The sequence below is a fragment of the Sparus aurata genome, chromosome 8 (genome assembly GCF_900880675.1).
Source record: "Sparus aurata chromosome 8, fSpaAur1.1, whole genome shotgun sequence".
Lineage (NCBI taxonomy): Eukaryota > Metazoa > Chordata > Actinopteri > Spariformes > Sparidae > Sparus > Sparus aurata.
Genome location: NC_044194.1, coordinates 27347187 through 27360476, shown reverse-complemented (window position 1 = coordinate 27360476; position 13290 = coordinate 27347187). Strand labels below are relative to the sequence as shown.

Genomic DNA, 13290 nt, shown 5'->3' with positions numbered 1-13290 from the left:
GTACAGCATGACTGTAAATTCAATTAGAATGTGGTTTTTTGCCGTATAAATGAGCAGGGAGAGACCACGTTAATGAGCGGTCGAAGAAGTTCGCTCCTATGCTGTGTGAATCCACTTAGCTCAGCTGCTCTAAGAAATAACTTTCATGTTGTTTATGGATCAGGCCCTGATGCTTGGAGTTGACGTATATATGCTGTAAATAGTCGTGTGCTCTTATTCTGCCGTCCTCTTACTTACATGATCTTAATGGCTTGGCACAGACGCAACTAACTCAGGCACCGGCTGAGTATCTCATTATCTCCTCCTCGACTCTTGATTAAACTTCGAGCTCAGGAGGAGGCATCTGCTCAAAGCTGACTCATTAACAATCACTAGAAGCTTTTTTTTTTTCCCCCCCTCTTTCCATTTCCAGACCACTCAGTATTGAAGCGTCGTCTCATGCAATGCTGTGGCTGCAAGTACACAGAAATGTTGGTTGTCAGTACGTCGCTCTGCTTCAGCTCTGCTTCGAACTGCTTCTGCGGGGCGTTCACGTTTGTTCCCCATCAAACTGCATCATAACACCAAGCTCCATTTACACAGGCAGGGAAAACACTAATCCTTCTTCACATGTGGACTGAAAGATAGCTCTGGTCGAGATGTTTTCTGTAGGGTGGATAGGAATCTGATTTGGGGGCTAGCACTGGCATGATAGATTATACTTTTATTTGTTTACACTCGGAAAAACTCTCTCGGGCTACAGCTTTCCTTTAGTCAGACTCCCTCCTAAGTGAGGCGGTGTGGTTTCTGGAAACAGGAGAAATGAGTGTTTCACAGCCCGGTTTCATAAACTGGGATCCCAAAAGCTTGAGTCATGTCTCGAGATGACTTCCAACAAATAAGTCTGATTTTCTGACTGGGCGCCAAGGTTTAAGATGTTTAAGAGCGAAGGCTGATCAACGTAGAAACACAAAGTTCCCTCCTCCTGTTCTGGTTTACCCGCACCTTGAGTTGAATAAGGAAATGTAATATAAGCTATATAAGCTATATTCAAACATCTTCCTACAGCTTGCTCTTGTGCAAGTGAATAAGTGAAAAATACAGAAAAAAGAAAAAAAACTGTTGAAAATTGTGCCTCATCTCCCACCGAGCCTGTCTTTGACTTCTGTCTCGTATCTCCTCTGTAAAAAGGAATCTCCTTGTACATACAGTTTGAGAATGCATTTGAACTTGAGCATCATTGTACAGTGCGTATGTGTGCGTGTCACTGAGCATTAGCAACAAGCTAACGTGATATCATGGCCGTGTCAGTCGTTTTAGTTCTCCTGTTACCTTCAGAGAATGGCAGGCTGGGTTGGGTTTCCCAAAACAACATTATGTTGGTATTTGATTGGTTTTCTCTGTTTTATGTGCTTGTAACTACAATAAACAACCAGAGCAATGTGCAAACAAACCTTAAAGGACCAGTATGTAGGATTTAGAAAACTAAGAATCATTATTTTTTCGTCACCTTGGAATATATATTATATCTTTCATATCCACAGAGTGGCTGCTCAAAAAAAGTATATTAGTAATTATGTTTACCCATGTACATTTTCTAAAGTGTCACATTTAAAGGTGCAATATGTAAGAATTTTAGTTGAAAACATTCAAAGGTAAACTAAAATGATTAATAGAATGTGAAGAAATAACACGTCTGACGTTCCGAAGACTTTCATGTGCAGCATGGCAGAGATTTCTGCTGAAGTTGTCATGCTAACTAGCTAGCGTCAGGCCCCAGAACCTCTTTCTTCCAGCGGAGAAGAGGTTAACTGAGCTAACAAGCTAACGCTAGCCAAAACAGATAAAACAGAATACAATAGCAGCAGTGAGCAGCTACCTGTTCGTATATATCGCACCTTTAAAGTAGTTCTATCTTGGAGTCAATATGAACAAATTGAATAACTAGCTCTGATTAAATGAATTTAATGCAGTTCAGAAATCCTGCATGAGCGGCACGCGGCAGAACGTCTTGTTTTTGTTCACGTGCCCGTGTCAACAGGCCACAGCAGAGACTAGTAATTTGGAGTCTCACCCATTTTTTCGCGTCACGTGTAGGATTCTCTACAAAAATAGACCAGACAACAATCTGTGGACAGTTTTATCGACATCATACCAGCGTTTCAACGTCTTTTTCTGTAGAATATGTCACAGACATGAAAAGAATACACAACAGGTGACGGGCAGCGTTTTTCCTGTGCGCTCCCTCTCTCTCTCTCCCTCTCTCTTTCAACGAGTGTAAAGGATAAACCTGCCTGCAGCGCTGCATATCTGAACAAACACGTGTCAGCCTCAGCAGTTCAGGCTGGCGATGTGACGCCAGCTTTATGATGATGCCAAATCTCTGCTAGACTAAGATATAAAAAATTACATGTAAAATTTAAACTTAAAAAAATTGACTCCGCTACAGTTTCTACAGTAGCCCAGCATAGGCAAACCAAACACGTTTTTAGCTACTACCTTATCGGGACGGGTTAGACGAGAGTTATTCAGTTGGTTGCAATCTGTCGCCTCACCACTTAATGCCACTAAATCCTATATTCTGGACCTTTTAAAACTCATCATATTTATTGTGGAATACATGATTAGCCTTTAATTCTGCCAACAACAGCAAAAAATTTGAAGTCTAGAGGATGGTATCAGATTTTTATTGAGGTCAGAAAGAAACCGTTCTCTGTCTGTGTCCACCCACTGTCGAATTCGAATAAATCGGTCACCACCAAGATCTCAGAGATAAGCAGGAGCTTTGCTCCATTGGAAGCAGATGGGTCAGAGACAATATGAACAGACTGAAACTGTAGAGGCAGAAATGAATGAAGCAGCAAGCCAGGATGCTTCATAAAAGCTCAGTTATGCAGGTGGAGCTCAGCACAATGCACACAGTAGATGTTGGTATAAAAGATTCTACTCGTTAACCCAGATTTGGTAAACCCAACCCAGCGCCACAGACAGTCCGTGCTGCAGATGATGCGTTGTTGCTGTGAGACCGACAGAGGGGCTGTAGGGTGCTGGGTAGTTAATCTCACCCAAACTCAGGTGGACATATCACATCCTTGTTTTTCTCTCATTTGGAAGCCAGAAAAACAAGTGAGAACTTTACTGCGGAGGTCTGCGTGGCTTTTGGAATCCACCGGTTACATTTTTTTATTCCATTGAATGCAGGAATGAATGACTGTCATGACCAGGTGGTTGTAATTTCTACCTGACTGCTCCAGTTCAGTGTAATGATAATCTCATATTAACGCTTTGTATAGTCTGTTCTCGGTATCAAATGTTCTGTTGTCCATCAGCTTACTCTCCCTCCCGATACTTTTTGTGGACATTTTGAACCCGTTTCTGGAAGCGGGGCGGTTATGCTTAATTAAAACTTGTGAAATTCATTGGAATGTGGCGTTTTATATTTTGAATACTATAACTTTGTGTATGAAGAAATATGTAGATTTATTTAGCATGTCCACTGACAAAAGGCAATAACAAAACCCTGCAGTGCGAGGAGAAGGAGGCCGGCTGAAAGCTTTGCTCCAGCGAATTACTTTCGACTGCTTTTGATGACGGTTGTTGAGATGAGCTGCTGATGTGAGATCTCTAACAACCCCAGTGCAACATTTGGACTTTTATGAAATCAAACGCTCACTGTTCATTGACATCAAAAAATTCATTTTCTGTGTGTGCAACCAGGATATGAAAAAAAACAAACAAAAAAACAATAAAAACGTGGATGTGAAAAAGATTGGGAATGTTTTTATTTCTTTCAGAGCTGAGCGAAAACTCAACATCTGCTTCGTATTTACGCCTGACAGAATTATATTATTAGTCACAAGGAAAGGGGTTCAATACTGATCTGGCAGAGAATTTTCCTCTAACATAGTTCTCTCCTATGAGAATGTTTGTGTTGTTTCTTAAAAGACAGTACCAGCTAACATTTGACTCAGTCACCGATAAGACACCAAACTGTTTCTTTTATTTCCCCTCTTAGACAACGGGCCTAACGCAACATCACAACTGGCGTATCTGTCCGTATGTATGCAGATCAGCAATGAGACATGCATGTAATCGCACCATTTATCCCTGTTAGGCTGGAGACCTCATTTATATTTAGGCAGGTTGCTTTGACAGATGAAGACGGAGGATCATCTCACACACAATAATCAAAAAAAGATTTACTGTATAATTTTAGAGGGCATTTTTAAAGTACATACTGCAAACTGAAATTTAAATTTGGCATAAAAATCCTACTGTGTACCTTGTGCTTTGATTGTTTTCAAGGAGACTTGTGTTTTATATTTCATGTTAAGACTTTATTTTAGCCATGAGCCCTTCACGAGACAGAATATGCAGATTTTTGAGTGTTTCAATTACCGAACAGTCCAGTGCCCGAGAGCTGAAACTATAATTACCCACACTGATGTGTAGGAAGGAGTCATCCTCTCACCAAAAAGCACATTCAGAACGCGCGGGTGTGTGGTTCAGGAAAGTATTTCCCTCAAATCCAATTGGCCAATTGTTATGAAATAGAGTGGTAACTTTTCCAAATGGATCTATCATGATCCATCTCTCAGGTTTGTATAATGTTTACCATGTTCAGCCATTAGGTGATTTGTTTATTTTAACAAGGAGGGATGGACCCATTTCGTTTCGTTCATCCAGGACCAGAGAAGAACTGACTGTTCTGGTTCTGTTGCTGTCAGAGCCATGGAGGGGGCTATAGATTATAGCTTGCACAAACCTCAGATCATCACTACTCAACAGCCCTCTGTTCTCTGGTACTCGGGAAAAGAAAGGGGGATGGCAGATTAACAAGTGGGATGCATTTTCATCATTTTACTAACATGGAGGATGCATCCCCCCTCATCTCCCCTCAGATCACCTACTTTGTCCAGCACAGATCACCGTCTCATCTGAGGCAGGTGGGAATGTCATTAGTATTGCAGGTATTTAAAATATGAAATGATCCATATATAGGACACTTTTAAAATGTTTACCTGGTGATGGTTAAAAAAAAAAAAAAGTCAGGGCATCACCATGGTTGTTATAATCCTGATGTGGCACATGAACATGTGGCCATCCATCCAACAGCTGTTGAGATATTTCAGTCTGGACCAAAATGGTGGACAGATCAACGTTGCATAGAGCCATGCTTCTTCTTCTTCTTCTTCTTCTTTCAGCTTCTTCACAGCAGATCATCTGTTTCCAAACTGCTACCAAGCCTTGTCCCAGTGTGGAAGTCTTACACTATGATCTGCATATTTGATTTAGCATAGGCTTATTACACTGCATGCCCTTGACACAACCCTCCCTATTTATCCAGGATGTTGTGCACGTCGTGTCTTTCCCCAGACACTCAACTCCATGACATGTGGACAGGAGGAGGTAGGGATGGAGCGACCAACTCTCTGAGCACGAGGTGACCTGCTCCACCTCCTGAGCCATTAAAAAAAAGGACACCGGCTGAAGTCCAGAGCACACGAGCTTGTTGAACTGTCACGCTTAACACTGAACACTTTGAAAACAGATGACAAAACAAAAACATTATAAAGAGAAACACACGGATCTACAAAAAGACATCAAATCATGATAATCATAGTAATAACTAAAGTGTTTACAAGTGTACACATGTGTGGCTTTTCCTCAAACATTCAGCTGTGTGTGTGTGTGTGTGTGTGAGTGCGTGTGTGTGTATGTGTGTGTGTGTGGGTGTGCATGTTTTGGTCCCAGCTGGTTCCCACTGTGCAGCTGGTTTCCATTTGGCCCCCATTTGTTGATCCTCCAGGGAACAGATAATGCAACCATCCATTTGTGCTTCTATCCAGGGTAAGGAAGTGAGGTACATCTCTGCTAGTGATTCACGATGGGAACACAGAAAGTCTCTGCCGTCTTCCCTCTCAGCCATTATCGGTCCCGGCTGTCCACCCAGCTCAGCGAAAGTCAGAATACTAACTATGTCATGGTCTCAGATGTGCATGTGGTTAAACCAGCTAACCACATTTCGTTATGCCGTCCTTGTGGATCTTATCGTGTCCCTGTGTAAACAATAACACAATACATTCTGGAGATTCAAAAGTCTTAACGAGACTGAGCTCATCACACAACCCTCTCTGCAAACCAAGGTCTTGTCGCTGTTCGCAAACACCGTATGATCACATAGATGGGCTCACATGGCAGCAGCCGAAAATTCCTGTTGGGCTTCCTTCCTGAAAAATCTCAAGCATTTGGCCCTTGCCAATTCATTTCCCCAAAGATGATCTGCCAGCTTGGATACGGTCTCACATGACTCAACAGTGCTTTTGAACACATCACGAGCCTTTCGAGCTGGCCACAGATCCTCCTTTATAACCACGTTGTCATCTCAAGGTCTTGCGGATCCCGCTCAGCCCTGCAGAGAGTCGCTAATGCGTGAAGAACACCTGCTTCTCACCGTAGTCCGTCACCTCCTCCCTGCTCTCTCCCATCCTCCCCTTCCACTTGAAGGGCCAGGTTGTCGGGCTGGTCCTGTTGTGGCAGCTCAGTTTGGGGTCGTGCAGGAGGTTCCACATGAGCCAGATCTGAGGAACACTGAGGCTGTGGACAACCATCAGTTCCCTGTAAAAACAGGGGTCGAACGTCTGGAGGTGGGGCGCTGCCGACGGCCGGGGGATCCCGAAGGTGCGGAAGCCCTGGTGGCGCGTCGGTTTGATGCCGATCAGCTGGAGGCACATTCCCAGGAAGACGTCATCGATGGGGAACAACTCCACCTGGAAGTTAACAAGAATGTAGATCAAACAATTCTAAAAGACAGGCTAAAAAGGTAACACTGAACTTTGAATTACCTGCTGACAGGCCGAGCTAAGCCTCCGAGCCGTGTGTCCTGACATGACAAACCCTCCTCCTCCAGCATAATTGGGGTACAGACCCACCCCATAGACAAACTCTGGCACATAGTACTTGGAGCTGCGCCGGCGAATGGGCTTAGCATTGATAATAATATCACCAACAAACAGATCCTCGTCTGGCTTGCGCCCTTGCAGCATCTCTAAAATATTCTCCACATTGACGTACACATCGGCATCACCCTTGAAGATGAACCTGTGTGAGACAAGATAACGGGAACAGTATCTCATATGAATCACACAGGGAGAGAATCAGCTCAAGTCTTTATTTAGTTTTATGAATACTGACTTGACATCAGGACAGCTGCCGTTGACCCATTTCAGAAAATGTGTTTCCTTCAGTGTCAGGTTGAAGAAGGTGTCTTCAAAGTCCCAGAGCAGGATGTCCTTGAAGGTTTCACTCTCGTAGGTCAGGAGCCGATCCCACAGAGGCAGAGCGGTCCGATTCCTGGGAACCCCCAGCAGGAAAACGGTACGGATGGACACACCATTTTGGAAAAGGCCCTCTTTACCCCAGGTCCGACGCACCACCTAAGAGAGACCATACTTTGTTGAACCACAAACTGAGTGAATAAAATGTTAGAATCTGTAGTATTTATTTTCTTGCCATTAGCACATTAGTAATTACACTGAGCAGACACAGATCAACATTAGCATTCATTTGGAGATGCGTTTATGTCTACTTGACAATGCGAGGTCAGTACTGATTCTCCTTTTAGCTCTGGTTTTGGTCTCCACCAGCTCTTGATGAAAGGGATGTGGCTCCATGCTGCTAGATGCAGTGTTCAAAAGCTAATTAATAGTTCATCATAACTTTTACTGAGATCAGCTGCTGGCTGTGGCTGGAAACTACACTGAGAGAGCAATGTGGGAGAATCAAAACAGTAGAGTTGAAGGCCAAACAAAAAAACAAAAAAACAACAAGTTTTAGAGCGCAAAAGATCCAGGTGATGATCTTCTCATGTGTCACTATAAGTTACTCCTTTCACATTAAATGTATTTGATCCATTGTTCATATAAAATGCAAATAAATATATAAATATAATTTTCATAGCAGCTTTAACTTTCCAACATTATACGTAAGCACATTGCTGCCACACCAGAACAAGAGAAATGGATCAGCATCAGGTTATTATTCGAAAAGTTTATCGTAATAATAATATGCTTTCATGTTATGACAAGACATTTTCACGTTACAAACACAGAAGTATGACAAGAATCTTTTATCTTGTTATTTCGTGAATTGTAACACAGCAACGTAGCACTGTGACATATTTTCATGTTATATTGTCACGTTATACCGTTAAACGTTTTATTTTGTAACAGTGTAAGTTATCACATGAAGATAAATCATGTGCTATTAGAACAAGAAAAGTCTGTTGTAATAATGTGATAAGTTTGTGTGTCGTAATAACATGAAAATATCTTTTTACAACAAAAGAAAATCCCGTTAAAATGTGGCATTGGTCCGTTGTCATTTTTCTGGTGTGGCAGCAATAAAGTTCAGTAGCCTTAAACTTAAATGCATTTCTTACGAGCAAAATACAGCATCATTTCTGTGCTGATTCACAGCTGATTTTGCAAAAGCTATACAGAATATTTTGGGTTAAGGGCTACATGTAACATGGCATATTTTACCTGACGTTTATCAAAGTCTGCTGCGACCGATTTCACTGCGATGAGCATGTAGGGGGCAGTAGAAGACTCTGTACTTCCTCCTCCTCCCTCCTCGGCTCCTCTGATGTGACATTTCTCTGGCTGGTCTATGAGCAGATTAAAGTCTCTTTTGTCCTTTTCTCTCAGGTAGCCCTCGAAGTCAAACGGCGGCATTGTGGGCAGGGGCTTGCCAGCGGCCTTGGTCGGCACCGCATTTTTCCGTCGTGTCTTGGATTTGCCTTTCGATTTGACCTGAGATTTGGACTTAGACTGAGGAGGTTTGGACTTGGACTGGGGTTTGCAGGCAGGCAGCTGTGGCTCTGATGGGCTGGATGGGGCCTGCTAATAGAGAGAAATGATGAAGAAATACAGCAGGATATTAATCATAACAAGTCGTCTTCATGGACATCTGATGAGTGTACCAAGTTAACTTGCAAAGATGCTTAACAGCACCTCAAAGAAATAAAGCTAAAATGCCACTGATGAGCAGCATCATATTTTCAGCTTCATGTTTATCTCTTCTTAGTTCATTATGAAATGTGTTGGACCTCGTGTGAGTCAGCACAGATGCATATTCACACAAAAATAAACACAGACATACTGTGTGTGCATACACTGATGCACTTGACATATGCGCTGTTGATATTCATGGAGTGCGCGTACTGCGCAGCATCACATCCTTACGTCTAACCAGAACTTGACTGATCTCGTGAACAAACACCGGACTAACAAATGATCTTCTTGCAGCAGCGTCAGGTGAGCAGATCACAACCGGTCCTGGTCTAGTTTCAGTGATCTGTCAGAGAAACCTCTGTCACATCATCATCCACTTTCTAACTGATGTCACCCTCCTCAAATGAGGTTAGTTACCTTATGTAGCATGAGAAAATACGTGATAAAGGCCTAGCATCAGCTATATTCTCTTCCATTGTCTTTTGATCTATTGTCAGTTTAAAATACTGTGTAGCTGTAGTTTCTCAGTACACATTATGTACCTGTACACTTGGATTCTGATACCTACTACATGCAAACATGCACACAGATTCATAACTTGGATCAGATCAGGTCATACCCCTGCAGACTCCTGGTCTGATTTAGCCCCGCTGGCACCAAGCAGGGCCCTGCTGGAGCTGGGGGAGTCGTGGATTTCAAACTTCCACGAAGGTCTGTCCCACCCGGAGGAGAGCACCACCTGGACACGTGGAAAGACAGGTGACTTTAAAGTACTTTTTTTTAAAGGACAGGGTTGTAATGTCTAGTTGAGACTGTGATTGGTTCGAGGCTCACCTGGCGGGCATAGAGCAGCAGACAGAACAGCAGCAGTAGCAGCACAGTGCACATCACATCTCCCTTCACATGTAGGATCCTCCTCATGGTCATCATCTTCTTCAGCATCTTCCGGAGACACCGACGTCAGTTAGGTACCGGCGAGAAATGCATTGGGGAAAGGGCCGCCGGGGTTCACACTGCTCCTCGGACAGCAGGTATAGAAACGTTCACCAGATTTGGCCTTGCAGGCTACAGAGACGTGGTGAATGTCCTTCCTCCTCTATGCTGCTTCACAGTTTGCCTGCAGACATTCATCCCAGATACTCTTTCATTTATAGTCATCAGTACTGACTGTCCCGTTTACTTAAAAAATAAAATAAAATAAAAACTTACTGAAAAGTTAAAGCTAGTCAAAGTTAGAGTGACTTGGTCCTTTGTATATCACTCATGTCACTGGAGGTGTGTCCATCTCGCCCGTTTCCATCCTCCCCCTTTTCTCCTCAGGCACCGTCGGGCAGGGGCATCCTGGACAAAAAGCAATAATCAGGGAATAAACTGAGGCAACACAACAGGCGAGGAACAACTGAGGAAAGGAACAGAATGCCCATAAACGTTGCTGTTCCCAGTTGCAAAAGGGAGGGACTGGGCTCTGACTGTGAAACCCTCTTTCATGTTGTGTGGTGGCGTTACAAAATCTTCAAGTGTGGCATAAATCAGTGCAGCAGCTGGATTTGGTCAGTCGGAGGACACAAAATGTCCTGGCATCATTCTTAAAGGCTGGCTGAATTTATTTGTTTTCTCGGCATCACATCACAAGGATAAAGTAGGTCAGAATGTGGCTTGCTGATAAAATAGCAAACAGTGAAATGTGAATAATAATAATAATAATAATAATAATAATAATAATGTGTCTTATTCTTTTATCCCAAGTCTCCCATCGATTCATAGGAGCCTGCAGAAGGGGGAGGGTCTCTTATGTAAGTGGACGTGAGGATACCAACTATTTCAAAGAACACTGTGTCCCAACATCCATGTCATTAGCATGCAGTCCTAAATAATGCTGTGCAGACAGCTCTCTGCTGTGTAAGGGACTATTCGGCCGCCTCAGAGAGCGCACATTCCAGACGAGCGTGACCCAAACCGCCGCAAACTTCCTCCGCAGTTTCCAAAGAAAGTAGCCTCAAGTTTTTTTTTCTGACCGAATCCATGTGTATCCATGCATGTTTAACAGTATCAACAAGTCTTGTTTTATATACGTGTGCGATGTTGCCTCGTTAGTGCGAGCCATTCAAACTTACCAGGCGAGACGGGAGAGGAGGTCAAACTGGAAACATCTGTGCCGTGGAGGTCTGAGAGTGCATCACGCACTCAGCCCCGCGAAACTAAACACACTCGCAGAGTTTCCAAAGACCAAAACCCGCCTGAGAAAGGGAGGAGACACCGCTCCAGATGCTGTGTTCACGAGAGAGTGTGTGTCAAACACGAGATGCGACACATCACACACTCCTCCGTATGTGATACCTGGCGCTGAGCCTGGCCGTAGGAGCCGCGGCGCACATGGCTGCCTTCAAGTGCTGCAGGAAACATTGAAATCTGCACCATCATCAAAATAACTGCAATGTTTGAAAATTATAAATACTTTTTTGTTAACACTTTATACCATAGTTAGTACAAGTTGTAGCTATAGAAAATGAAGCTTTACTTAATCGTTATTTCACTGTATAAAGCATTTATTTATAAAGCATTTATTAAGCAGCTGTTCATTGTAAACTATTACGTTGTAAATGGTTAAAACATACTGTCTATTATAAACATAATTTGAATGGCCGTTATAAACTTGAAACTATCCATAATCCTTTTTACACTTGCTAAATTAAGCGTTTTAAAGCACAGTATGACAAAAGTTTAATTAACTATAAAGATGCCCTTTGTTAATGATGTTCTTATTAAGTGTTGCAAAAAAAAAAAAAAAAAAAAGGTGAGAACATGATTGTTTCCATACAATGCAAAGGCCTAGCTCCGCTCATCACAGGGCCTGAATGCAACATAAAATAGTGAAAATTAAACGTGTACAGAGACCAACATTATGAATGAAAATATAAAAGTGATGTGTAGTATTCCACAGGGATTTTGCCCAATAAAGCGTGTCGCATATCTACCGTTCATTTGGTTACTTGAATATCTGACAACCTTCGAGCCAGGAGTCTGGCCCAGGATTTAACCAGGAGCACCTGAACGCAGCATCTCCAGCCTTAAATCGTCTGTCCACGTGACTCAAACTGGAGCTGAGAAACTTCAAGCCAGATGCCAACACAGCAACCGTGGAGGACAGAGGGGGGAGAAATGCAGGAGAGGACCAACTGAGAGGGGAAACTGTGGAGCTGAAGTCATGTTAATGAGTCATGTCTGTTCTTAGTTTGTACCTACTGGGCCAAGTCCCCAATAACTAGAGGTGGCACAGGTTCTGGGTCCTGCTCATAGACTGGATGACGAGATCAACGAGTCTTCAGCACAGTCAGTGCTTTCTAACAGAGGAGCTCTGCTCAGCTGTCCACTTCAGCAAGAGTCTTTTTGATATCTGGGATTTTGGGGGGCAGGGGACAAGGAGAGGGGAGAGATTGGAAAAGTGATGATCAGATGAAGATGATAAGAGAGGGCCAGGAGGAAGATGAGAAACTAAAGGCTGTGACTAAGATGAATACAAAAAGGAAGAAGAGATGGAGAGAACACACTGCAGCGACAGTGTAGCATTAAAAGGCTTATCCTGCTTTTAACGTTGCTCACTGTTGAGATGTTCTTGGAGATCACAGTCTAATAAATACTTTCAATGTTCTTTATGTCTGTAAAACTTCTGACCAGCTGAAGCAACACAAGAGAGCACACACACACACACACGGAGAGATGTATGCAACAGTAACAGTAATTTATGACTGCAGACTGAACCATATGGAGCTCCTATAGAATGCAGCCTGTGAGCCAACATGTGCATTTCCAATGAGAACTAAAAAAAAAAAAAAGTAGGGGGGGTTTTGTTCCTTGCAACGTGCTGCATGCAGGGTACAGTACAGCCAGTCAGAAATGAAATGCAGCATAGCCTACATGGCAGATGTAACACTTAAAAATGTATCGAAACTAAGTGCATCTGTCCCTTTTTACTGGTTGACGGGCGGTCAGTTATTGGAAGCTCAGTCAAGGGGAACATTTATGAAAAGATGCACATAAAAAATTTGAAAATGTTTTTTTTTTTTTTTTTTTTTATCCTGTCCTGCTGCTATCCTCAAGAAGAGACTACCTATTCTTACAATACCGGTCAAGAAAACATGGAAAGATTACAATTTAGCATCCTTGAGAAAAGCACTCAGCCCCTGTTGCTGCAGTTCAGGTGCTCAGTGGCTGCCAGTTAAAAAAGGCAGCTGTGAGAAGGGAGCAACGTCACCCTAATAAAACGATATTATGGTAAATAAATATCAGCCCACACAAC

At 42.9% G+C, this 13290-nt stretch overlaps 1 protein-coding gene across 3 annotated transcripts; it reads right to left on the bottom strand.

The window, feature by feature from the left end:
- Positions 1 to 3737: 3737 nt before the first annotated feature.
- On the bottom strand, positions 3738 to 11358 carry b3gnt9 (UDP-GlcNAc:betaGal beta-1,3-N-acetylglucosaminyltransferase 9). Of its 3 annotated transcripts, none has more exons than XM_030425305.1 (8): positions 11108 to 11358; positions 10203 to 10334; positions 9828 to 10110; positions 9613 to 9732; positions 8523 to 8879; positions 7174 to 7415; positions 6825 to 7080; positions 3738 to 6749 (listed from the first exon to the last, which is right to left on the bottom strand). In XM_030425305.1, exons 3-8 carry the CDS (start codon positions 9933 to 9935, stop codon positions 6405 to 6407), a joined length of 1428 nt encoding a protein of 475 aa, XP_030281165.1. In that variant the 5' UTR covers positions 9936 to 10110; positions 10203 to 10334; positions 11108 to 11358; the 3' UTR covers positions 3738 to 6404. The 3 variants fall into 3 exon arrangements, with proteins under 3 accessions (XP_030281165.1, XP_030281164.1, XP_030281163.1); XM_030425304.1 differs by having other exon boundaries at positions 8523 to 8882; positions 9828 to 10132; positions 11108 to 11357; XM_030425303.1 differs by having other exon boundaries at positions 8523 to 8882; positions 11108 to 11357.
- Positions 11359 to 13290: the final 1932 nt, after the last annotated feature.

Excerpts from the sequence above, each read along its gene's own strand:
- b3gnt9 (XM_030425304.1), bottom strand. The coding sequence starts at position 9,935 with ATGCTGAAGAAGATGATGACCATGAGGAGGATCCTACATGTGAAGGGA. Across the intron at positions 7,081-7,173 it reads GGCAGCTGTCCTGATGTCAA|GTTCATCTTCAAGGGTGATG; the intron begins GTCAGTATTCAT and ends TGTCTCACACAG. Across the intron at positions 6,750-6,824 it reads TTAGCTCGGCCTGTCAGCAG|GTGGAGTTGTTCCCCATCGA; the intron begins GTAATTCAAAGT and ends GTTAACTTCCAG.